The sequence below is a fragment of the Sciurus carolinensis genome, chromosome 8 (genome assembly GCF_902686445.1).
Source record: "Sciurus carolinensis chromosome 8, mSciCar1.2, whole genome shotgun sequence".
Taxonomy (NCBI): domain Eukaryota; kingdom Metazoa; phylum Chordata; class Mammalia; order Rodentia; family Sciuridae; genus Sciurus; species Sciurus carolinensis.
In genome coordinates, this window is record NC_062220.1 from 146,546,276 (window position 1) to 146,573,424 (window position 27,149).

At 49.6% G+C, this 27,149-nt stretch overlaps 1 protein-coding gene across 11 annotated transcripts in view; it reads right to left on the minus strand.

Moving 5' to 3' along the window:
- Kdm2b (lysine demethylase 2B) overlaps positions 1-27,149 on the minus strand; it is a 115,566-nt gene that overhangs the window by 40,308 nt on the left and 48,109 nt on the right. For all 11 annotated transcript variants that reach the window (XM_047561163.1, XM_047561165.1, XM_047561167.1 and 8 more), the window contains 3 exons: positions 22,007-22,133; positions 18,855-19,327; positions 5,557-5,643 (listed from right to left, as the gene is read on the minus strand). In XM_047561163.1, the coding sequence (XP_047417119.1) occupies positions 5,557-5,643; positions 18,855-19,327; positions 22,007-22,133 (687 nt within the window). The remainder of the gene's footprint in view (positions 1-5,556; positions 5,644-18,854; positions 19,328-22,006; positions 22,134-27,149) is intronic.

The window sequence follows — 27,149 nt, forward strand, 5'->3', positions numbered from 1 at the left end:
GCTCCTCAGAAACTGGGGTGTTCCAGGGTGGCTCTGGGATGTCCCCTAATGGTCCATGTGTTACAGGCTTGGTCCCCAGCTTGGCACTGTGGGAAGGTGGTGGAAATTTTAAGAAGTAGGGCTTAGTGGGCAATATTCCAGTCACTGGGCTGTGCCCTTGAGAGGGACATTAGGACCTGACCCCTTCCTCTCTCTCCCACGTCCAGCCATGAGGTGAGCAGCTTTGCTCCACCAGGGCCATGATGCATGACTGCACTGTAGACCCAAAAGCAATGGGAACAAGTGATCATGGCCTGGGACCTCCCAAACTGTGAGCCAAAATAAACTATCCCTCTTTTTAAGTGGACAATCTCGGTATCTGTTACCTGCACGGGAGGCTGGCACATGGGGTATCCCTTTACCACCGATGACTTCCTCTCAACTGGATTTCTGTGTGGTTCATGTTCACATGTGAAGGTCTTGCGGGTTGCAGATCAGAGCCCCTCACAGCCCCCTCCCAGGGTTGGCTTGCTCTGCCTGCCTGCCTTAGCCCTCCTGGGCTCCCCAGTTCTGGCCCAGCTACTTCTGTTGCGTGCCTCTTCCCTGCATGTTGAACTACGCGGTCCCCCTCAGAGGTTGCTCTCCCGAAAGACGCACAGGGCCTGTCCCGCTCCCTGGAGGCTGCAAGGACAGGGCAGCTGAAACCCCTGGCCCTTCATGCCCCTTCCTCCTACCTGGACCCCACAGCACAGCCTGTGGCCTGGGCTGCCTCAAGCCCCCAGGGGCACCCTCCTCCTGGAAGGGCCTGGGGCTTCTCCCTGCTGGGCCAGTGTGGCAGGGAGGAAGGAGGAATGGCTTTTTAAACCCGTCCCCATCCCCCCAGGAAATATCAGTCCATTTCAGCACAGCCACAACTGTTTCAAAGAAATGAAGCCATCGAAGTGACCACTCGGGATCAAGAGTTGCACAGGCAAATCACAATCCAGGGATGTGAGCTGTCTCTGTGCCCTCCGACCCCACTTTGGTGTTCTCTATTTCTATAGGAAGCTGGGGTGGGGGGCAGATTCAGGGTTACCAGTCACATATAAATCATAATTCTGAAAAATTACAATAGCTACCACTGCCCGATGGCCACTGCAGAGGCATTTCACAGAGAGCATCTCAGGGATCCTGCCAGGATCACTCTGTGAGCCCCTTTAACAGATGAGTAAACTGAGTTTTAGACTTGCCCAAGACCGAATAGCCAGTCAATCCCCTGGTACCTCTGACCACAAAGCAAGCACACCCTGGTCATGCATGAGAAAGAGCTGGAAGCTTTCAGAAAGCCTACTTCAAATCTACTGGATCACCATGCTTGGGGCAGGTCCCAGGAAGTTATATTTTTTAAAACAAGGTCCTGGTGAAGTGGACGCCACCAGCCTGAGGACTGGTCGTCATTAGACCACAGGCCTTCCTAGGAAAGGATAAGCCCTGCATAGGGGACATTACAGGGCAGCGGCTGCCACAGCTGCCCCTCCTCCTTGTCAACTGTACATCGTCAACCTAATGGCTCTGTGACAGGAATTGAGAGGAGGGCACAGTGTGAGACAGGAAGTATACTCGGGGGCCTCTCACTGAATGATGTGCCTCCTCTTCTGGGACAGGCTGCGTGTCACACCTACGGGACCCCAGCTGGATCAGGCCTCCCAGGTCTCCCTGCCCCACTGCAGAGGAAGGGAAGAGAAACACACCAAGACCACAGGTGGCTGGGCAGCGGGACGTGTGTCGCTTCTTCCTGTAGCCTGCCATGTCCCCATAAGAAATCTAATTCAGTAACCACTGGAGAGGGTTGTCCCACGCCCTGCAGGGCCCCTGTCCTACCCCGGCCCCTCTGCTCCTTTACTCCAGAAAAACTGCCAATAATCGAAATTCAGGCGGCACCTGGTTTGGCCGCAGTGACGATGGATGAAGAAGCAGCCACCTCGCCCCGCTCACTTGCCAGCGGCAGCCCCGGCCCAGCCCCTCCTTCCTCAGTCCACTCCTTTGGGAATGAACCAGCAAGCCGCCCGAGCAGGTCAGCTTGCTAATAAGGCCAAGGTCAGAGGCCGGGCTTCAAATAAGCCCAGCTCCCTTGCTTTGCCTCTGGTGTCACGACAGGCCCCGAAAATCCTGCCACCTGGTCATAAAAGGAAGCGGCCGGAGTGTAGACAGATCAAAACAAATCCAACGCCACTCGTGAAAGCAGCCAATCCGGTGAAGGGTGATGGACGGTGACTCGGTGGCATCATGGATGTGAAGGACACCGCATCAGAAATGACCTCAGAGCCTAATCAGTTCCAGAAAAGGGCTTTGTTCTCCGGGGGGCAAGGTGGGAGATCAAAGCATTTCTTGCTAATCACCACTGGGCATTAATTACTCGTTAAGAAACCCGACCCTGCGCAGCACCGCGCCGCCCCGCGTCCTGGCAGCCTCACGAGCACCCTTGATCTTTCAACCCAACCTGCATCAAATAGGAGGAAGCAGACGGCAGCCCTGGGAACCCAGAGACCCCGGCGGCCCAGGCGGCCAGTCCATCAGTTACTTCTTCCTTTCCTGTTAACTTTTTAACCCCACCAGCCAGGAAGTGCATAAGCATAATGGCTTCCCCTCCCCCTCCCACCGCCACATTTCATTAGGTTCTCACAGAAAGCGTGACAGAAGCGGGCAGATCCGGGACAAACACCTCACTAAGCTGTGTGGCTGAGGCATACCCAGGAGCCTCTCTGAGACCCTCGGTCTCCTTGACTGGACTGTGAAGCTGAGATTATTCAGCACCTAGCCTCATTGTAAGGATGAAGTAAAATCTAAAAACTGCATCTAACACTTGGTGCAGGGCTGGAGGTGTAGCTCAGTAGAAAAGCACTTCCCTAGCATGCATGAGTGAGGCTCTGGTTCCATGCCCAGCACCACAAAACAAAAGAGAGAGAGAGAGAGAGAGAGAAACACAAAACAACATGGTCTATCCAGGTAATGGAATATTATGTGGCCGTAAAGGAGGAGGACTGGTCCATGCTACTTGACGGTAAACCTTGAGAACATGAGGCCAGATACAAAGACACCTCCCATGTGAGTCCATTTATGAGAAATGTCCGCAACAGGTAAACCCATGTTTTGTTTTTTTTTTTTTTTTTTGCGGTACTGGGGATTGAACTCAGGGCCTTGTGCTTGCAAGGCAAGCACTCTACCAGCTGAGCTATCTCCCCAGCCCCAAACCCATGAATGAGACAGAAAGTAGAGGAGAGGCAGCAGGAGGAGACCGAGAGGGAGGGGCCGAGTACTGATGAGGTTCCCTTTTCCTTTTGAGGTGCTGAGGATGGAGCTCGGGGCCTCACACACCCCAGGCAGGTGCTCTGCCCCTGAGCTCCACCCCAGCCAACTGATGAGGTTTCTTTTTAGGGGTACGAATGTGGCCTGACACTAGATCACGGTGATGGTCACATAAATCTCTGACTGTGCCAAGAAAACACTGAAAACAGGTGAATCCCCTGTTTTAGTAAGCTAAATAAAAAGGGCTGCTGGACACCCGCAGCCCTCCCTCCTCCTGCCCGCTTCTCTCCCACCAGGCCAAGAGCTCCCGCTCCTGGGTCCTCCCTGCAGCTTGACCACTCCAGCCAGGCCCAGGCGCACACAGCCACGGCCAGAACCCCAGAATCCTGGATAAGGTCTGCATTACCAGAAGTCATCTTCCGATTCTAAGCTTTTGGAGAAAAGGGAACAAAGGTTTGTTTGTCTGTTTGTTTTAATGCTTATAAAGCCCTTGGCAGGTGGGCTAGGGTGTCAGCTCTCAGAGGTCCACTGGGCCCCTCTATTAATTGTCAGATGATAGTGGACGAAGGCGGGTTTGTCCTTTCAAAATCCTGCGTTCCACAGGCCCGAATGCCCCTCCAGAACACCTGACAGCCGCGGGGGCAGGCAGAGCCTTGCTTTCCTCTTTAGCTGCACCGCACCCGTGGCCCGGCCAGCTGGTTTCAGGATGCTGTCTGCAGGCCTTTGTGGCCTGATCAACGGCCGGGTGCTATTGCAAATGGAGGGGAAGCTAGCTTTGTAACCCCCTGCACCCCACAAACCGGCAGGAGCAAAAGGCAGAAGACACAGAGGGGAAGCCCTTTCCACGCCCACCTCCACCTGAGGTCCCACTGGGCTTCGGAGAGAACTCATACCCGCAAGTAATAGGCTCCTTTCCAGCCACTTCCACACCCAGAACATATCCTCTAAGGAGACCTTCAAAAAAAAGTGAATCATCTAGAATAGCACTCTCCAAAAGAGATATAAGGTGAGCCACGCAGGTGCTTTTGAATTGTTTTTTAGCCACATTTTAGAAAAATAAAAAGAACCAGAAGAAATTAATCATATTTGGTTGAACCAATATATCAGAAATATTGCCTTTTCAACTATGGTTGCAACTAGAAATACAGTGTGTACTTCATGACATTCCACGTAAATGAGGAATTCTTTTGAACACAAGCATAGCCCATGCTACATTTGGGATATACTTATACAAAAAAAAAAATTATTTTGTTTATCTAAAATTCACACTTATTTATTGATTTATTTTTGTTGGTACTGGGGATTGAAATCACCTCGGGCACTCTACTACTGAGCTACACCCCCAACCTGTTCTAATTCTTATTCTATTTGAGATAAGGTCTTCACTCAATTGCCAGCTTGACCTCAAATTTGCTATCCTCCTGTTGCAGCCTCCCAAGTAGCTAGGATTACAAATTTAAGCCCAAACCTCCTCTTACACATGAGGAAAGTCAGGTTCAGGAAGTTTACGTAACTTGCCCAAGAAAAGGGCGAAGCCGAGTTGCAGACGGATGGATGGTAGCTGGAACCATCTATTCACATGCCACCCAGTGTGGCCTGTGGAAGACTGCTCAGCAATACATCACTGTTTTCTCTGCCTGGTGGATTCTGAGGTGGACGCCCACCTACCATCAAGCACTTGACTAGTCCCAATAAGTGACTTTACCTTTTTAAGTCTTAGTTCCCTTTTCTATAAAATCAAAGTCACTATGGTCTACAACCCCAGAACTGCTGGAGTCCACAAAACACAAGGGATGCAGAGATTCAGACAGCAGCAACTTGCTCTTAATAAGTCAGTGATGTAAATGTCATTATTCTTCCTAGTCTCTTCATCCTTTTCTGTTTGACTAGATATTTTTATGTTGTGCATTGATCAGTTAAATGAAAAGAAAGAAGTTATATTCAAAATAAGGGAAAACAGTCCATGGACCAGCTGGAGGAAAAGGGATGATGGAAAGAAACACGTAAAGGAGAGAGTGAAAGAGAGGATTAAAATCCACTTAATGACCAAGTAGACATTGCTTCCCCGCAATTATCAAGGTGACCACCAGGGGGCACTGCTCGCAGCTTTCACAGTAAAAATGAACCCTTTCAAAAAAGAAAAACTTGAGATGAACAAACATATCACTGAAATCATTCATGGTTAACTGGGGTGCACTCTCCCAAGAGGCCCCTGGACAGATGTCGACATTCACAGAAGGTGTAAAAGGCAGTGGGAAATGGTCTCCCTGATGTGCACAGTCTGCATCTTACCTTTGGAGTCTTCTTTGGCCAACTGACCACAGGGACACCAGTGATGGCCAGATTGGGGTCGTCATCTGCATGTTCCTTCAGGACATTCTGTGGCCAAACAAAGGAGCCATATTAGCCCAGGGTGAGGGGAGGTCTCTGAAAGGAGATGAAGGCTGAACCTAACCCAGTAGAAGGCTGAAAACTCTCAACAACAACAACAAAAATCAGTGCCTACCCACCACCACCCACTATGCAATAAAAACCAAGTCACCAGGGTCCCACACAATATCCTCTGGGCACAGTGGTGCACGCCTGTAATCCCAGTGGCTTGGGAGGCTGTGGCAGGAGGATCATGAGTTCAACGTCAGCCTCAGCAACTTAGCAAGACTATCTTTTTTTTTTTTTTTTTTTTTTTTTTGTGGTGCTAGGGATTGAACCCAGGGCCTTGTGATGCAAGGCAAGCACTCTACCAACTGAGCTATATCCCCAGCCCAAGACTATCTTAAAATAAAAAATTTAAAAGGTCTAGAAATGTGGCTCAACGGTTAAGCACCCCTGGGTTCAACCTCTGGTACCAAAAAAAAAAAAAAAGACTGTGAGGATGGAATTCCCCAGACAAATGCTGGCAGAGAAGTGGCTGCTCTGGACACACTAGGAGGGGTCTCTCATGTGGTGCACTGTGTGCATTCCTTTGTGATCGATTTGAAGGTTCCGCACAGGTAACCCATTCGACCAGATTTTGGCCTTGTGTGCAGCCTACTTTAGAACCTCTTTCAGGAGTAGGATGCCATTCTACTGGGTTGTCCCTAACTTGCAGCTAAGATGACCATGACTCAAGGAAAGGTTCAAAAGACTGGGATGCCGCCCCAGGCAAGGAAGGGCCGCATTCACAGTACACCAGAAAAAGGTGTGTAGACACAGGCCTGTCATTACACACCATGAATGCTGGACTGTACAAAAGCATTATTACCAGGACATTTAAGACAGAGTAGGGCTGGGGATATGGCTCAGTTGGTAGAGTGTTTGCCTTGCAAGCACAAGGCCCTGGGTTCAAATCCCCAGCACCGCAAAAAAAAAAAAAACAGAGTAAATCACACATGAGCACTTGACAGGAACAACAGAGGAACCCAAGATAAATGTAGACAAAGATCATTTTAACTCACTTTCTCTAATCCACTTCCCCAGAAATGACTCCAATTCATTTCTAATTTACTCTATTTACTGTCCTATTTTCTCGATTGTCATTTGGCTGCCTCATTTGTCAAGATGTGCCTAATAATATCTCAGACCAGCATGAACAACTCCCCACAGGAGGTAGTGACAGCACAGTGGCGGAGGGTGTTGGCTCTAGGTCTCGCTGCCTAGGTTCAAATCCCAGCCCCGGCACACACAGCTTTCTTGAAGCCCTTTGGTCAACAACAATGGCATGTGAATGCTCGATTCGCTGGCATGTACCCAAGGCCCAGCCCAGGAAGCGAAATTTAAGAGAAAGCAAGCCACAAATCCCAAAGAAAAACCTGACCGGTATTCCTCAAAACAGTCAAGGTTCTCAAAAACAAGGAAAGGCTGAGAAACTGTCGCAGTCGCGGAAAGCCTAAGGACACTCAATTCAAGAAGGTATCCCAACTGGAATCCTGGGACAGAGGTCAGTCAGCCCGGGCAACTGAGCAAGACCAGCAACAACTTAGCGAGACCCTGTATCAAATTAAAACATAAAATGGGCTGAGGATGTGGCTTAGAGGCTAAGCGCCCCTGGGTTCAATTCCCATACCACATGCAGTTGCTCCTTGGTATCCATGGGGACTGGTTCCAAGAAGCCCCCTGGATACCAGAATCCATGAAGGTTCAACTCCCTTATAAAAAGTGTAGTATTTGCATATAACTATACGTATCCCCCATACTTTGTGTGTTGATTTTTTGGTACTAGGGAATGAACTCAGGGGCACTTTACCACTGAGTTACATACCCAGCCCTTTATAAAAAAAATTTATATTTTAAGATAGGGTTTTGCTATGTTGTCCGGCTGGCGTCAAATTTGCGATCCTCCTGCCTCAATCCCCCTAGTCACTGGGATTACAGGCATGCACCACCATGCCCAGATCAACCCTCCCTACCTCTAGAATATTTTAATACCTAATACAATGCAAATGCTAGGTAAATAACTGTTACACAGTACTTTTTGTTTGTGCTAGTTTTTACTATTATATTTTATTTTTTAAATTAGTTTTTAAAATACCATTTATTTTATTTTTAAAATAGTTTTTATTTGTAGACAAACACAATACCTTTTATTTGTATTTTATTTATTTATTTTTATGTGGTGCTGAGGTTCGAACCCAGTGCCTTACAGGTACCAGGCAAGCGCTCTGCCGTTCAACCCAGTCGGGTTTTATTTTTTATTCTCTCCTCCCCCCCCTATTTTCAATGCAAGCTAGGCTGAATCCATACATGCAGAACATGCAGATACAGGAGGCCCCCGGTACCTCACTGAGGAATCAAGACTAGACATGGCCCAGCTCAGGTATGATCCTTCCACCGTGGGAAGGAAAAGCCTACCAAAACGTTTGGGAGTGGGAATGACCCACTGGGGACAGAAGTATTTCATCACTGATATTTAAAACTGGCAGCCTGTGAAGATAAAAAGCAGATTCACTTTTAATTGGCTTGATTTTTCAATTATTTTGTGTTTGTGCATGCTCGACCACGGAGCTACATCCCGGCCTAATGATCGGTTTTGAGTGTCCTGCAATGTACTTCTTTCTACTTGCCGATCCCCAGTCCCATCTCCACCGTGACCCACCACTCAGGGTGAGCTGGACTGGCCAGAGGGGGGAGCGCAGGGCTGCGCCTTCTGCCGAGTGACTTCCCGAGTTAGAAGCTCTGAGTGTGTGCTCTGTCCCGACAACCCTAGTAACAGTCTCCTGTCACTCTCGTTCGACACTGACCACTTCCGTGTCACAGATGAGGAAACTGCAGTTTAGGCAGACGGAGACAGCTGTCCATGACGACGCAGCTGGTAAGACGTGGAACAAGGCTTAATCCTGATGGAGCCAAACCCAACGCCTTGAGGGTGGGGCTCAGTGCTGGGGGTTTGCCTCGCATGCAGGAGGGCCTGGGCTCATCCCCAGTACCACACACACACACACACACACACACACAGTGTCTATGCTAGCCTACATTAAAAAAAAAAAAAAAGAAAGGAGTGGGGGAGAAGCCCATGTTCAGAGCCCCGCTACTCCTAAAGCCAAAAGGAGGAGCGTCGGCTGGTGGACAAGCAGATCCGTGAACTGTGGTCTATCCACACGACAGAGTATTAGTCAGCCTAAAAAAAGAATATGCTGATCCAAGCTACAACCTGGGTGAACCATGAGGACAGACAAAAAAAGGAGCAACGCTGTCCGATCCTACTTGCATTCAGGACCCAGAACAGGCGAAGGTACAGAATGGTGTTGGCAGGGCCGCGTGGGGGGCGGCGTGTGCACAGAATAAGGGGTTTGGTGCGAACAGTTTCAGGTCCGTAAGATGAAACAAGTTTTGGGTTCATGTACGGGTGCTCACTCAAGACAGAGAGAACAAGTTCTGGAGAAGGACAGTGGTGACAGTTGTTCAACAAAGGACACGAACTTAAGGACCCTGAACTGCCACCTGAACGTGGTTGGGATGGACAATTTAATAATACGGTGTCTTATACGATTTTTACAAAGTGGTGAGGGCAGTGAGGGTTCTAAACCAGGGACTCAGGTTCTAGAAAGCACAGGGTAGGGATCTGACACTTCACTAGTCAAACTGGTACAGTTCTAGACTCTGAAGACCTGGGGTCAAGTTCTGCAACTTCCGTTTCCTATAGTCCACCAGGGGTAGAACACTGACATCAACTATGAAGCTACCTGTAATTTCACTGCCATTCTTAGGCGCATTTAAGTCCCTGCTCTGCATAATGATGTCATCCTACCTGTGAGGCAGGATGGATCGGACCCACTTTCCAAATTCAAGAGAGGGAATTTGCCCAAGGTCACGCAGTTAGGAGGTGGTAGAACCTGAGGTTGATCAACAACAACAACAAAATCATTAATACTCAGGAGGCCAAGTCAGGAGGATTGCAAAGGCCAGCTTGGGTAACTTAAGAGACTCCATCTTGAAAGTTGTAAAAAGGGATGGGGATGTGGCTCAGTGGTAGAGGGCTTGCCTCACACGCAGGAGGACCTACGTTCAATCCATAGCACCCCCTTCCCTATAAAATCATGAAGAAAAGGCTTACTAGTAAGATGCCCCACTTTGGGTCAAAGCCTTAACTCTCCCTTATGTATGGGCCACTTGTGGCTGGGAGAGGGCCAACACTTCCACTGGGCTTTGTGCCCCCTTAGCCCTATCCTGGACTCTAGCGGGGAGACAGGATATCAACCTCAAAGGCCTCCAGGATTCATGCGGTAAAGTTAAAGATGTAAATGGACTAAGGCAAAAGGGAATGGTGAGGCTTGTGGCAAACATGCCCCATTTAAAGAAGTCACAGGCTGGGCTGGGTCTGTATAGCTCAGTGGTAGAGCGCTTGCCTAGCACATGTGAGGTGCTGGGTTCGATCCTCAGCACCACATGAAAATAAATAAACTAAAAGCATTCTGTCCATCTAAAACTACAAAGAATTTTTTTTTAAAAAAACAAGGTCATAGGCTACTCAACTATAACCCACTCACTTCCCATGGAAAGGAAAGTACACCAGATTGCTGATTTTCCCAAAAAAATCAAAGATCTAGAGTTTTACTTGAAATCTCTGTATTTTAAAATGTTGAAATTCTTTAAAAATATTTTTATTTTAGTAGATGGACACAATACCTTTATTTTATTTACTCATTTTCATGTGGTGCTGAGGACAGAACCCAGTGCCTCACACATGCTAGGCCAGTGCTCTACCACTGAGCTACTGGGAAGCCTGATGAAATTAAAAGAAGAAAAAAAAAAAATCAACCAAAGTAAGTCAAACGTATGAGAACAATGCCAACTTGTCTTGTATTCTTTGAGTTTCCCTCTGAGTTGTCTCAAGATTTCTTGTGATTTCAGTATCAGAGCTGGAGTCAGTAACTCACAAGTGCAAGATAGAGGGAAGTCTGGTTACAAAAAGTTATAATTGGATTAAGTGTGAATAATAACTAATGAATTATCAATAATAATTTAAGGGGGCTGGGGATGTAGCTCTGTTGGCAGAGTGCCTGCCTAGCATACACAAAGCCCTGGGTTCAATCCCCAGTACCACCAAAAATAATAATAATAATTTAAATTATTTTTAATACATTTATTTATTTATTCTTTAACTTCCCCCAAGGGCCCTGGAGCCGGGATCTCCCTAAGTACTTCAGGGAGACCTTCCTCTCCAGGTGTGGCCCTCTATGGCCACCAGGTGGCGCCCTCGGTTCTTCCCTCAGGGAAGTATTTTCTTTTGTAGGTGACGGGGTGGTGTGTGTGGGGGGGTATCCTAATAGGAGATTTTGTCTCTGAGAAGTAGATGGTTCTGGAAGGAATCTTCCAGACGCTCTGCCTGAATTTATACATTCCCTGGGGCTCTTGGAAGCACAGATATTTGCAGCCTGGGCGCCTGCAGCTCAGCCCCCTAAGCCTTCAAGCCTTGGGCTGGGAAGAGCCCAGGGCAGGTTTTCGAAAAGAGAGGACCTCTCTGCTAGAAACTGCCCTGAATTTGACCTGTGGAAGAGAACCACAGACCGTGGGTGGCTGGGCCTTGGCTCCCCCTTATGCCAACTTCTCTCAAAGAGCTTAATTAGTTAAAAATGGATTCGGGCCCCACTGCTCCCCAGGGTGGGGTGTTAATAATTAGAAACTCCATCTATGCAGTGACTAAAAATACCACCACTGTGATAACAAGGCAGAGACAGGCCGCAGGAAAGCAGCACCAACCCCGGCTGGTAAGAGAGAGCAGCAGGCTCGGTTGGCTGCTCTGAGGAACCCAGCCGCCTCAGGGCCCCCCACTGCTGCCAGCAAGGGCCAGTGCCAGATATCAATGGGCCTTGGCTATCTGGACCCCTCTCTCTGTTCCAGCCTAACCATCCTGTGCCTGCCCCCAAAAGCCCATCTGTAGTGGGTTAAACTGTGTCCCCCTGAAAAGACATGGTCAAGTACTCATCCCAGGTACCCAGGAATGCAAGCTTACTGGGAAAGCGTCTCTGAATGGAAGGCAGGCCCTAAACGCAACGGCTACCTAGTCATCAGGTATGGAGCAGGCCCAGGTGTCGGGATCTGAGCCCTGAGTCCCTCTCTTCTTTGTTCTGAGATTTTATGGCTTGTTCTGTAATCAAACTGGGAGCCAGTCCCCCGCCACTGGCTCCCTGCCTTCTGGTTTCTTGGAAGTGGATAGGCAGCAGGGGGCTGGGGCTGCAGCTCAGTGGAGAGCCTGTGCCCTGGGTTCAGTCCCCAAGCAGGGCAAGAAAATAGAAAATATAGAATCCGAACATGATGTCTGGGCTCTGCACCTCACTGTTCTGCAAATCAGCGGGACCTGAGGGGGGCAGCTTAAATGAGCAGATGTGTTCCAGAATCGGGACTCCGTGGCCCCAATAGAAAAGCTAAGCACACTTGGCCTCTATGGTCTTGAGTTTGTCACAGGCTCTTCCGTGTGATTCTAAGCCAGGCTGTTTTTCATTCCGTGGTGAAAGACTGATGCAAACAACACCAGTGCTAGTTTACTGAGCATTTGGCCCGGTGTGACGGCTTTACACCTGTCCACGACGCAAGGATTCCCGGGTGTTCTCCAGGGCACTCAGCCACGTGATGGGCGGCACAGGGAATTCTGCTCCCTCCAGAACTTTTGGGCTTAAAAGATGATACCTGTTTGACTAATGGACTCTTTTGCTGGGGATCAAAACCCGCACCTCACACATGCCAGGCGAGCGTTCTACCACTGAGCTACATCCTCAGCCCAATAATGTGCTCTTAATTTAGGATTATTTTCATATTATGTTTGGAGTTTGATGTAAGAACAATACAACCAATCTCTGTTTTGGTGTTAAGAAAAAGAACATTTGGAGCTGGGGTTGTGGCCCAGTGGTGGAGTGCTTGCCTAGCATGTGTGAGGCACTGGGTTCCATCCTCAGCACCACACACAAATAAATACTTCAATTAAAGGTATTGTATCCATCTACAACAAAAAAATATTAAAAAAAAACAACAACAACAACAATACTTGAAAACAGCGGCTCCTATCTCTTCAGCCCCATAATTCCATGTAGCTCCATAATTTCCTGTGGCCCCCTAAGTCTATACAACCCTAAAATTCCATGCAATAAGAAAGGTGGATGTGCTAGGTGCAGTGGCTCACGTCTATAATTCCAGCCACTCAGGAGGCTGAGGCAGGAGGATTGTAAGCTTGAGGACAGCCTCAGCAACTTAGCAAGACCCTATCTCAAAATAAAAAAAATTTAAAAGGGCTAGGGATATGGCTCAGTGGTAAAGCGCCCCTGGGTTCAATTCCTAGCACCAATGGAAAAAAAAGAAAGAAGGGTGGTTGTCCACAGTGAGTGGACATTTCCACCCCAAGCAGACACTATGGCAGCCGGAGGAGTGTGTCATCTTAGAAGGAGAATGTAGCATGGCATTATCTCAATGATCAGGCCTGCTGCACTCATGGAAGCGGATGCCCAATCGCCTTGCAAAGAGGTATCTGACAACGTCCCTCCCACCTCCAAGCCCTGGTGGTCTCTGGCCCCTCAGGCCTGCGTCCTTCACAAACCTTGCCATCTGTCCAGTTAATTTTTTTTTTTTTAAGGTACAGATTATTTCTTTGAACTTTTTTTTAACCTTTATTTTATTTAACTTTATGTGGAGCTGAGGATGGAACCCAGTGCCTCACACGCGCCAGACAAACGATCTACCACTGAGCCACAAACCCAGCCCATGTCCAGTTATTTTTAAGTTATTCAGAATCGATGTGAAGACTAGACCCGTCCTTGAAGAGCTCCATGCCCTCCTTCGCTGCCATCAGGAGCCACAGCTTTCTCCCCGAGTTCTAGTTGAAAACAGAGATGCTTCTTGGAGGGACAGTTCACAAGACGACGCCCACAGATCAATGGTGGTCAAGCCAAGTAGGAAAAGATGATGTCTAGGCTTAAGAGTGTGAACCTCCAACATCCTGTGCACCCAGGGCCTCGGAATCCAAGTGCAGGGTCTGTGTAGAGTGAATCAAGTTGAAATGAGGTCATAATGGATTAGTCTGGGCCTCAATCCAATGACTGGTGTCAGCCATTGACAGCGCACAGAGAAGGCAGCCTCTACAGTCACCCGGCCCCAAGAGGAGATAGAAGTGATGCAGCTATAAGCCACGGAGGATGGCCAGGGATGGCCTGCGGCCACCAAGAGCTAGAGAAGACAAGGAAGGGACCCCCAAGAACCTCTGGAGGGAGCATGACCCTGGCCACAAGGCAAGTAGACTTGGGAGGCAGAGGCAGGAGGATCACAAGTTGAAGGCCAGCCTTGGCAATTTAGTGAGAATCTGTCTCAAAAAATAAAAAGGGCTGGGGATGTAGCTCAGTGGTACAGCACCCCTGGGTCCAATCCCCAGCACCAAAACAGAACAGAAAGAAAGAAAGAAACCAAATGCGACTCCTGATTTCCTGCTCTTCCTACTTTGTACCGGTCAATGTCCTGACACCTCTGTCAGAGCAGTGTCTTTAAAGAAGGGAGTCACTAAAGGCGCCCAGTGCCAACTTCCGGGAGATTTCCACAAAGAGAGGAACGAGAATGGCTTTCTTAAGACGTTTACAAAAATGCTGGAATCTCCTTTCCTTTCATAAAACCAAATTAAATAAGATGGTTACTTCAGCTTGAATCTAAACAAACACCAATCTAGGCAAGTCACCAAGGTACTGTCCGCCCACAGTTTGAAGGGACAAACTCAACTTTCACAAAAGTTCCACAAAAACAGAGTAAGATAGATTTATAGGTATGAACACAGAAGAGAGAGTTTTCAGGGAGAAAAAGAAATCACAGAGCAGTACAAACTAATTATTATTATTATTATTATTATTACTTTGGTACTATGGATTGAACCCAGGGATGCTTAACCACTGAGCCACATTCCAGCTCATTTTTAAAAATATTTTATTTAGAGACAGGATCTCGCTGAGTTGCTTAGCGCCTTGCTAAGTTGCTGAGGCTGGCTTTGAACTCGAAATCCTCCTGCCTCAGCCTCCCCAGCCACTGGGGTTATAGGTGTGCGCCATTGCACCAGGTCACAAAAATAATATTTAGAAGCAAATGTCAGAATTCAAAATGGAGTCACAATAAAATATCCCAAACAGGTAAACCCACAGACAGAAAGAGGGTTGAGGCTGGCAGGGGGAATTGATCTCCAGGGGGCATGGGATTCTGTCTGAGGTGGTGAAAGATTCTGGAACTAGACAGAGGTGACGACTGCAGTACATTGCATACTTAACACCGCCCAGCTGGACACTTCAAATGGTAAAGCCTGTGTTAGCTCTATTTTCCTATGATAGGGAAAAAAAAAAAAAAATCAAAAATGAAACAAAAAATGGGCTTTGGGTAAAGCCCAAACTAGCTACAGAGGAACTGAGCTGGGGTCAGAAAGAGCCCCTCCAATCCTGAGGGCTCTGGTTACCATGAGCCACCATGAGCAGCACCTCTGAGATTCCAGAGGAAGGCAGAGGACAAGCACTATTCTCTGGACACAAGCCAAAGATGGAAGCCGGTCACTCTGGGGGAACCACCTGTGGCCAGGAGCGGGGGAAGTGGCATTGGCAGTGAATCGGCCTCCAACCCACATTCCTGAGCTGGTTTTTTTTTTTTTTTCCCCCTCAGTGGAGGCCCGAGAATCCCCAGCAGCTAAGAGGGAACAAAAGGGGCCAGGGCACACAGCTGGAAAGAAGGGGCTGCCCACTCTTGGTGACAACACTCCCCAAGGTGAGTCCCAGGCTCAGAACCTTGTCAGGGTTTCTGGATAGTGGGAGGCTGAGACCCAGGAACTCTGCTCCTGAAGATGCCTAGACCCACTTGCCCCACACAGGCACCCAGCCACACGGCATGTTGACATTAGCAGAGCTTCTGTTTTCCTGGGGCCCAAAGGAGGGCTGTCCACCCAGTTGAGAAGCTCTTCAACCTGGAAAGAGCCGCTCAGACAATGCTCAGGAACATAAATCTCTCTAAAGACCGCTAAGTTCAATAAATGAGCTAAGCCGCTAGGGTATGTGAAAAAGAGACTTTGCAAAACTAATGGTAAATGGCAAGTGTCACTCAGGGAGGCAGAAGGGAGTGGTGGGGACTGGGACACATGGGGCCAGCTGCTACCCTCTCCCCATGATCACAGCCAACCAGGAACGTGGACCAGGAGACTCACATGACCTCCTCATATTTCTTTTGTTTGTCTCTTTCTTTCTTTTTGGCACCAGGGATTGAACTCAGGGGCACTCAACCACTGAGTCACATTCCCAGCTCTTTTTAGTATTTTATTTAAAGACAGGGTCTCACTGAGTTGCTCAGGACCTCGCTAAATGCTGAGGTTGGCTTTGAACTTGTGATCCTTCTGTCTCAGAGTCCTGAGCTGCTGGGATGACAGGCATGCCCCATGGCGACTGGTTGGCCAAATTTCTTAATGTTGGCAATTATTATTATTTTTTATTTATTTGTATGTGGTGCCAAGGATCGAACCCAGTGCCTTACACATGCCATGCAAGCACTCCACCACTGAGCCACAATCCCAGCCCCTTAATGTTGGCAATTATTTACAAAATATGTTTCATACTCTGTAGGCAAATGCAATGCCTGGAGTCTGAATCTGGCCCAAGGACCTGCTGATATGCAACTTATGTTCTTGGACCAAATCTGTTGCTTGTTCTGTAGAGAAGCCCAAGCAGCCACCTCGAAATATCCTCCCTGAATGTGGGTGACCTCTTGAGATGTGAGAACATCTCTTTATATTCACTAAAACGATACAGCAGCGGCTGGCACTCGCCCTTCCTGACTGAACGGCACGCGCAGCCTAGGACCACTCACTTTTAACCTCTCTTGTCCCTCCTGTGTCATCTGTAAGATGGGGATAATAAAAGTACCACCAAAGTTGCCGGGAGGCTTGAACGCATTTACACAAGGAAACACCTGCACTGCACAGTCCCCGGTGAAATCACATACACGGTCACGAGCTGTCACTGAACCCCGGGGCAGAGCGGGGCGGGCTTGCATTTTGTCCAAGTCCCTGCCTGCCCCCTGCCTCCTCCACACCATTGAGGGGTCTGTCTAGGCCTGATCCAGCCTCAGAGATGCGTCTGGAGGTATATGTGAGAGCGGCAGGTCTCACCTCTAGAGAGAAATCTGACCACTAAGCTACCAGGAACAGGACACAAGCAGGTCAGACACAAGAGGTATTTTTAAAATAACAATATAAATAAATAAAGGGGTTTTCAAAAGCATGGGCCATTTCTTCTTCAGATGAATCGGTTTTTTAAATCATTTGCAACAGTTCAGGAACTCAATGCTACTCATTATTTTATAACTGATGAAAATACGTTGTTTTCACTTTAAAGGATCTCAGAAGGAAAAAAAAGTAGCCACATGACAGAATCCCAAGGTTTCCTTTGGGAAATCTAACATTAAAGAAAGCACAGTTAGAGCCACATACAGTGGCACATGCCTATAATGCCCGTGTCTCAGAAGGCTGAGATAGGAGGATCTCAAGTTCAAGGACAGCCTCAGCAACTTAAGAGCCTGTCTCAAAATAAAATTTCAAAAGGGCTGGGGATATAGTTCAGTGGAAGAGTGCCCACTCAGCATACAGGAGGCCCCAAGTTTGATCACCACTACTACAAACAAATTTTTTTAAAAGTACAGTTAGGAATGGGGCCACTGTAGCTCTGCCACTGAGCTACAGGGTGAGGAGGGCGGGAGGGGGGTATGGGTGACACGCAGCACAGGGAATCTCACTCCAGGAATGGGTTACAAGTCCTAGATCTCTTAATGTTGTATGTGAAATTTAACAAATTTTTGGAGGGTGGAGAGAGTCCATTATTTTCATAAAATTCTCAAATGAGGTTAGCAGCCTCCAAAAGTCATGAATCAATGAGAGAGACCCATTCACAAGTAAAGATCTGCTTTGTGTGTGTGTGTGTGTGTGTGTGTGTGTGTGTGTGTGTGGCAGAGGAGGAGAGGAAAAGCAGGGGAAGTCAATTTCTATACGTGTATGAGTTTGTCGGGATGATCCACTACTATGTATAACCATTAGGCTCTAATTTTTTTTAAAAAAAGATCTGCTAGGGCTGGGGAGATAGCTCAGCTGGTAGAGAGCTTGCCTCGCAAACACAAGGCCCTGAGTTCAATCCCCAGTACCGCAAAAAAAAAAAAGAAAAAAGAAAAAAGAAAAGAAAAGATCTGCTTGGTAAGGAGCTCTTTTACCTGCCAACTTCCCCTGAATTATAAGTTTTTAACGCCACAGTATCTTTAGGGGAAAATGTCTGCTACTTAAAGTGAAGGACAAAGGCTAGGGATGTGGCTCACTGGTAGAGCACCTGCTTAGCATGCACGAAGCCCTGGGTTCCATCGCCAGCACTTCAAGAAATAAAAATAAATAAAGGTTCGAGTTAGTGGTTTCGTACACCAGCACCCTCTACTGGAGCACCTGCCAGGCCACTTGATGTGGTCCCCGGCGCCCAACGCAACGTTTCCTGAAAGAACAAATGAATGACCAATTCTTGAAGAAGAGGCAAGTTCAGTTAGCAGCTTCAGCAGGCAGGTGGCTTCCTGTGGGCATCAGACATTATGGGAGGAAGCCCAAATGCCTCCACGGCCTCACACCAGAGCCTTAGCCACGCCAGGACAGGAGGCAGTTCTGTGTGGTGGGATACTCTCTCCTGCATCCTCATCTCAGCTCTGAGACTTCAGGAAAGTCCCTTAACCTTCTGAGCCTACACTCTCATCAGTTAAATGAAGATGACAATGGAGACCTCTGAACTCAGGCCACCATGTGGTACCCACATTAGCTGCTCACGAGGAGGACCGCTGGGATATCCAGCATGGCACATGACACAGAAGCACACCACAGGGAATCAACCATTACTACTGTCACACCTTCTACCAGGGAGGCCTCAGTATTCCAACAAGAGCTGAGAAAGAACCTGCTGCCAACCAGAGTCAGCTGCTACCAGGAGCTCCCTCTGCAGCAATTAGTGGTGGCCCCTGCTCAGACGGCCTAGGTAGTCTGCCTGGACAGAGGCCCTCCCTGAGCCCAGGTGGACCTCTGAACATCTGACCTGAGCTGGGCTGCCCACTGTCAGTGGAAAGAGCCCGCCCTGCTCCCCAGCCACACCCCTGCCTACCTTCACGCCCTCCAGGAGGGCCTGGGGGTCCTCGATGCCCTCGGGGACACACTTCTTGTTCTCTGGGAGGGATTCAAGTTTCTCCACGAGGGCTTTCAGGCCCTTCAGTTCAAACTCTGTGAGGTGGGTCCATTTGGTGGAGACCTCGGTGGCAGGAGAGCCGCTGGGTGTCTTGGGGTAGTCTACGGGCATCGTGGAGGACTTCACGCTGTCCTCCGACTCATTAGACAAGGTCCTTTTGAGGAACTGCATGGCAGGTGCTTTGGGCTTCTTGCCGAGGCTCTCCTGCTCCTCTGAGGGGGTGCTGGTGGGGGAGGCGGGGCCATCGGCTGGCAGCTTGGGTACCTTATCTGCCCCATCCCCCTCCTCCTCCTTCTCCTCCTCCTCCTGGGGCTGCTGCTCACAGGACTCCTCCTCCATGTCCAACCAGGAATCAGATGAGAAGCCGTCTACGCTGGCCTTTCTTGGGGCATCTGTGGGGATAAGAGACGATGATTACCTAAACTCTGTGGAAGTTCTGGAACCTCCTTTTTCTGTACCTCCCACTGCAGAATTTTCTCTGAAGATCCTGAGGGCCTCCACCTCCCGACCTCCAGAAAGACTGCGGTCAGCCGGATATAGTTCACAGCCCAACTCTGCTTCCTGCCTGCTCTGGGCTGAGAGCACCTAGTGTTGAGAGAGGTTGCTCCGCCCCTCAATGTACCTGGCACTTTACTGAATGTATAAAAAAGACCATGTGGGTTCAATCCAGAGTCCCTAAAGCATAAATCTCTACAGACAGAAAGTAGATCAGAGCCTGGTGCAGTGGCACATGCCTGTCATCCCAGTAACTCAAGAGGCTGAGGCAGGAGGATCACAAGTTCCAAGGATCATAACACAGTAAGGCCCTCAAAGTAAAAAAATTTAAAAATGGGTTGGGGGTGAAGCCCAGTGGTAGATTGCTTAACCAGCATGCAGGGGACCCAGGGTTTAATCCCTAACACCACAAAAACAAAAAGAAAAGAAGCAAAAAAGATAAAGTAGATTAGTAGCCTAGGGCTGGGGTACAGAAGGAGAGATAAGAGATGAAAGCTAAATAGGACAGCTTTCTCTTTGGGTGATGAAAATGTTGTGAAACTGATTGTCATGACAGTCGTCCATACACTTGTGGATACACTAAAAATCACTGTATGCACAGTAAGTGGGCAAATCATATGATATGTGAACCACACCCCAATAGAGTTGTTGTGAAACGTAAGGTATAGCACAGTGCTAGAGCCCTTGCCTACCACATATGCGGTCCCAGGTTTGATCCCCAGCTCTGTGGGAGAAGAAAAAAAAAAGGCAGCTGAGCTCCGTGGCCCACACCTGCAATCCCAGGTGCTTGGGAGGCTGAGGCAGGAGGACTGCAGGTTCCAGGCCAGTCTGGTAACTTAGCAAGCCTCTGTTTCAGAATAAATAAATAGCTGAGGATGTAGCTCAGTGGCAAAGCACTGTGGGTTTGATCCCCAGTCCCAATACCATGGAGAGGAGAATAAATGTGAGGCAAAGGATGCTTTCTCTGAGGGCTGAGGATCAAATAAGCAGCGCCGAGCCAGCTCCAGCATGCGAGTCAGCTGATAAGCCAGGCGTCTCCCTAAGTCCTCTCCCTGTCTTTGGCAGAGGGACCAGAAGGGCCCGGGGCAAAACAGCAGCAAGAAAACATAAACCAGGAGTGGGCACTGATTACCCCGACGGGCCTTGAGATTCCTCTGTGTCTGCTAACAGAAATGTTCTACTGCCCTAAATATCCAAGCAAGAGAACGGACCCTGTTTCCAGGTTTGCGAACCGTCACAAATCAGAAGTCTTTGCACTCCCCAGCTTCTGGTCCCCACAGGAACACGGAGCCTCTGCAGTCGCAGGGCCATCCTGCTTGTTCTGGGTTATTTCCCATTTCTGCTACACAACTTGGAGCCCCAGAAGAGCAGGTTGTGAGGTTTTGGTGTTTTCCAACACACTGATGCTGCCATCACCTGACATGAACGGCCCCCACAGACAAAGCTGACGTCCCAGGTGGCAAAGGAGTGCCTCCCCGTAATGACCCCAGCGGAAACATTCGTTGCCATCCCATGCCCAGTATGGAACCCTTGGAAGTCGACAAGGAAGGGAGCCAGGGGAACGAAGGAAGAAGGGTTACAGGTGTGTGTGTGTGTGTATGTGTGTGTGTGTGCGCGCGCGCGCACGCACACACACACGCGCTAAAAATCAGAGGCTGCAGGAGAAATCACAAGACCCTAAGAGAGACAGACCAATCTCATGTCTGGGATGGGACGTTTGATATCCAGGAAAACCCTTCAGCACACGCAGCCCCGTGACACAGATGGGAAGAACTGCCTCTTACACATTGTGGGTCAGGGCTCACTGGACACTACTCCAGAGCTGGTGTCTATGAGCCAAGACTCAAGGACAAGCTGGGTGCGGTGGTGCACACCTGTAATCCAGTCATCTGGGAGGCTGAGGCAGGAGGATCGCAGGTTCAAGGCCAGTCTTAGCAACTCAGGGAGACCTTTGTCTCAAAAAAATAAAAAGGGCTGGGAGGTAAAGTGCCCCTGAGTTCAATCCCCAGTACCAAAAAAAATTAAAAGATTAAAAGACAGCCATGCAGCAGGGATGATGTCCCTTTAAGTACCAGTAGCAGTGCAGGGCACAGCAGCTGCGGCTCCGGAAGTTCCCCCGCACCTCCAAGCTAGCTTTGCCATCACCCCTGCTGGGACAAAGGTGGCCTGGGTCACACAGGCCTGCTCATTCAGATAGAAACCCAACCTCCAGGAGGAGGGGGGAGGGGGGAGGGGGAGGGTGTGTCAGCTGGTGACCACAGAGGAAGAAAAAGAACCAGGATTCTTTGCTCTGAAGGATGGTCCTGCCTCAGCGACCTGCGGGTGACCAGCTAGTCCCCACATCTGCAGAGTCATGAGCTGGAGGTGACTCCTTGGGGGTCATGGGTTCCTTTTCTTGGACTGTGTATTCCAGACAAGAACCTGACAGGTTGCCTTCCCCTGAGAGACGTCTAGCATTCCACCCAACACTCTGGTTCAAAAGAATCCCCTGAATCCCAGACTGCCTCCAGTCCCCACTGAAGAAACAACTTTAGCGCTAGCCGTGAGGCCTGGCCGAGGGCCCCGGGGTCACTCACCAATGAGCATGGACTCTCTCTGGTATTCCTGAGTGAGGTAGGAGCGCTGGGTCACACAGTACACGTATCTCTCCAACACATACCAGCACATCTCATAGTAGAAGGGGTAACGGAATTTGGGCTGCACCTAGAAGCAGAGAGCAGGCGGGTGGAGGTCAGCTTCTGAGGACAATGGGGACAGGAGGAAGAGATGCGGGGCAGGCTCCCTGGGGCGGGGTCACTCTTATCATCTTAGTAAGAGCACAAATGGCAGCAGGGAAAAATGGGGGGTGTTGCTGAAGGGGAGGTAGGAGGGAGCCTGGCAGGGAAGGATGCCAGCAGCATGCACCGATGAGGCGGAGGAAGAAGCCCGAGTGAGCACACCATTCAAAGGCCCGAGCCGCACGCCAGGAAGGTGGAGGGGTCGACTGCGTGCTTCTGTGAGATGCAGACGGAGCTCTTCCCCGCCCTGCGGATAGTGACTGTGGGTATCTGCAGGTGGGAGCCCTGTCTGACCCCAGCTATGACAGACCTGGGCTCCTCATTCTAGAATATTCTTGCACAGACTCTGTTATCCCTCCCTCCCTTTTTAAAGACAGAAATCCATCCCCAAGCCTTACCTATTTGCAGACAGGCTATGGAGCACCCTCCTCCTGCACTCTGGGAGGGAGGCCATGGGGAGGGCCAACGAGGGTGGAGTGTGGCCTCAACTACCTCCAGGGGTGGGGCCTCAGGTGTCCACCTCCTGCTCCTCCCCACACCACCTGTGCTGCCCCAGCCTGTATCTTCACCAAGGGCTCCCTGGAGCACAAGTCCCTGACACCAGGGAGCACACACCTAAGTCTGGAGGTTCACGTGGAGATCCCTCTGGGCTGTTTCATGGCAGGAGTAAAGGTGGAAAGGCGTGTACGGAAACTATTAAAGGGCTTGGTGCGCGGGGGATTCCAATGGGTGGCAGTGTGGGGTCTGCAGAGGGGAAATGGCAGCAGAAGACGGGAAGGAAGCAATACCACCAAAGGCTCTGGCACCGAGGAACCTCTGGGAACTGCATCGTGAGTGGGCGAAGGAGGAGCAAGGATAGGGAAGGGCGGTCCAGGGTAGTCCCTGTCTCTCATGGCAGGGTCTCTTCTCCAGACACTACACGAGTCGCACTCAACCACGCTAGCCCCTGGCCTGCTCTCTCGCCCTCTTGCCAAGGGTGTGTCTGTGCCATCAGAAGCCCCCTCACCTCTTTCACCCTCCAGGAACTCATGGAGTTGGAAGTTAAGCAAGCACGCTGTCAGCCCAGCTGCCCTGGTCTCTCTGCTGACAACACTGGACAGCACTGGACCTCTCGACGAAGACAAATACAAGCAGACCTGCCGTTCTCCAAGTGCCCACCTGCCCTCTGCTCCTTGCCCACTCCTGCCACCTCAGGTTCTGAGGCCCCTTTTCCACCTGGGGCCTCGCGCTGGGTCCATTCGCTCTCCCTGCCTCTGGTGGGTGGTATGCTTTGGAATGAGGTCATGGCCGTCATGCTTTCCAGCTCCTTGGGGAGATGCATGGAGTTGGGATCATAACCTAGCGTTTTCCTTGGCTCCAGCTACTTTCTGAGAAACCCAGTTTTATTACTGTGGTATTCATCTTTTTGCACAGTTACTGGATCAGTGTCCCCTGGAGTTTACAAGAGAGGGGCTCTTCAGCATGAAGCAGACCTTGACCACCTGTGACAAAGGGTTGGGGGGGTGTCTTCAGCTCCTCCCCCACATTCCAGAACAAGGGCAGAATGATTTTTAAACGAATCACCAATCCTTCAAATGCAAGCTGAGGAAGACAGACCCCCACTTGAGGTATCTCTTTACTCGACGGGTAAAACTCTGAAGTTCATTTCGACTTTTCTAATTTTTTGAACGTCATCTGAGTCACTGTGCCAAGGATGGGCACCATGATGCCTGAGAATCTTTCTAGATTAGGAAAAAAAAATTGGGGGGGGGGGGCTGCATTTCAGGAAGGAAAGATAAATCTTCCCTCTTTGTTGCTGAACCCAAGGGAAACCGGCTGGGTGAAAATAAATGCTGATGAAGGAATTAGAGTTCCTTTGGTGGTTTTGTGTGTGTGTGTGTGTGTTTTTTTTTTTTTTTATTTTTTTTTTCCAAGAGAGGAGACTGTGGGAAACAAAATTTGCAAAGAATTGACTTACAAACGGGTTGTCGCCTTCCACCCTTCGCCTTCAAAAGGTTTCAGCCACATGCCTGGGAACATTAAACACATGATTGCTCAATATTATTTGGTGACAAACTGAGAGCCTCACCAAACTGAGTTGTTAACCGACCTCAGTTCAAAACGCAGGGCAAGGCAGTCAGAGAAAGCATGCACGGCTCCCAGCCTGCGGGGTGATCCGTCTATCAGTGGACCGCAGGGTTCAATTTGAGTTCCAAGGGCCCAGTGGAGTGGCACCTGGCCTGAGAGTCTCCCTTGGAGGCCCCAGTCATCTGAGACCCGAGAGGCCTTTGGAGATGACAGCTGAGGTGTCTCAGAGCATCTAGAACTCCCAGGTCTCAAGGAATCAAAAAAGTCAAACACAAGGGTGGGTGGAAGGGCCTTAAAATTTGTTTTTCTCCTGGAAAAAAAAAATCAATGGGGGAAAAAAAATCCAATGGCGGGGGTGGGGAAGGGCAGAGGAAGGGTAAATTATTTGCAATTTCCAAACAGATTCACTGGCTTCGAGGGAACAGGTGTGTCGGCATTACCTTTTCTGGGAAGGCTGCTTTCACTAAAACCATTAAGGGGGGGAAAAAAAGGTAAGCATAAGAGACGGCGGTTTGATGAGCGATCATCTGGACCATCCCTGTCCCTTATGAACCTACCCGGAGTTAAAAGCACATCATGATGGTGGTGACAGTATCTTAGAGGACCACATGGGCACTTCTTCCATCATACTTATTTTCAGGATGGGGGAGCGCTCATCTACACCGGGAGGGAGCAGAAATCCACCAGGCCCCAAAGGCCTGTACCTGTTCCTGCCACCTCACAGGCAGTAACACTGCCAGGTGAAGTCACCTAGCGTCCAGCCCAGAAAAATTACAACAGTGAGGGCAAGACATGGCCTCCTGAATTGGAGAGAATCTCAGGGCTTCCTGGCCTGGATGGGGTCTCCCACTTTGAGCCACAAAGGCAAATTCCTCTTCTACACCATCGGCCTTTCAGACTGAGAATCCCCTGGCTCATCTCCTGCATGTGGTTTCTGCAGCAAAGCCAGGTTTTAGGACTCTTGGAAAAACTACTTTTATTTTTATTTATTTATTACTTTGCAGTACTGGGGACTGAACCCAGGGCCTTACGCATGCTAGGTAAGGGCTCCACCACTGAGCTATATCCCCAGCCTGGGAAAAACTATTTTTAAATGATGATAACCTTCTTAAAGGAGCTCAGGGGGATGCAAAGAATTAAGCTGTAGCGAGCTGACAAGGAGCCCTGGCATTTTATCTGGCTTCCAGGACTCTCTCTGCAGCGCCTTTTGTCTGCCTTGGCTCCTAAGACATAAACAATTGAGCCTTGTAGCCAAGCCCCTCTCTCCAAAGACCAGAAATCAAAGCAGATTAAAAAGCCTGCCGCTGGTTCCAGCCCAGCCTGCCCATCAGCCAGTCCCCATCCCCCCACCTGGCAACCTGCTCCAGGGAAACCAGATGGGGTGTCCACTCGGAGGACAGGGACAGGGGGTCTTGAAGGAGGGGCCGGGCCACACAGTTCAATATGGACACAATATTCCACAGGAGCTAAGCGTGAAGGCTGCCTCCTGCCTCGAGAGCTGCCAGTCGGGGAGGGAGGCCGGCTTCTCTGGGAAGGATGGGGCCCAGATCCTCTGAGATGCATGCTCAGATTCCCAGGGGAGGGGACGGCTGCCCAGCAAGTTGCCAAGTCTTTAGAAATCCCAGCCTGATTCTGGCTTTCAGGAATTGCCTGGAAAGTCCTAGGCTTGACTTCTTACTCTAGATTGTTCTGTTTCTCTCCACACCTGCTGCTCTACTCACAAACTGGCCTGCTCTTCAGGGCCGGTCAAAGAACAATTGGCCTGAGCCCCAGACAGCACTGACCTGGATTGTGAGACAATCACCTGGGCCCCAACTGTGCCTTCTCCTGGACAGTCCAGAGCGGCACACCCCAGACCAAGGCTGGGCTGGCCTTTCTCCAGGCCCGGACAGGAGAGGAGGGTGGGTAACAGGGGAGAAAGCCCACAAACAAGGGGTTTGTCCAGGGTCACAGACACCAGGCTCTGCAGACCTGGGCTCACAGGCAGCCACACAACAGCTGCAAATGCACGCACGCCCTTGCAGCACGCATGACTGCCGATCAGGGCTTCAGGGAGTCTCCAGGGAACCCTGGACCAGGTCCCTCACGTCAGGACTGTTGAGGGGCCAGATTCACACAGTGGCTAAGACTTTGACCCAGGTGTGTGATTCCCTGAAAACAAGATCAGGAAGATGACTTGGCCCAGAGCTGCTCTTTTGTGAGATGCTTCTTTAGGATCCAGGCACATCAATGCCTCTCTGAGTCTAAAAAAGGCAATTTCAAGGCAAATCCCGAGAAATGGTGCGTTCTACCCATACAACGGAGGGCACTGAGCCCTAAGAAGGAATCATGCATTGGTACACACTACAATGTAGGTTGACCTTGAACACACCATGCCAAGTGAAAGCCAGACACAAAAGAACACATATTGTACAATTCCATCCATATCCGATGTCCAGAATAGGCAGATCTATACAGAGAGTAGATTAGGGGCTGCTGGAGTGGAAAGGGTGAGATGGGGAGTGACTGCTGATGGGTACGAGGCTTCTTTTTAGGGTGATGGAATGTTCTGGAATTAGTGGCGATGGTTACACAACCTTGTGAAGATACTAAAAACCGCTGATTTGTGCACTTCAAATGTGAATTTTATGGTTATATGGATTATATCTCAAATATTGAAATAGCCATGTTAAAAAAAAAAGAGGAAGAAAGAAAGAGAGGAAGAAGTGGCCCCTCTTTGTCACAGGGCTCTAGTTCCGACCCTTCTCTCAGATACCTGGAGATATTGCTCAAGCCCAACATGGGGAAAGCAGGTGGCCAGTTCCCAGCCACCAGAGCTTTGTAGGGGAAACTCATAGAACAGAGGGCACGCACAGACCCTAGGTCCTGGGACATG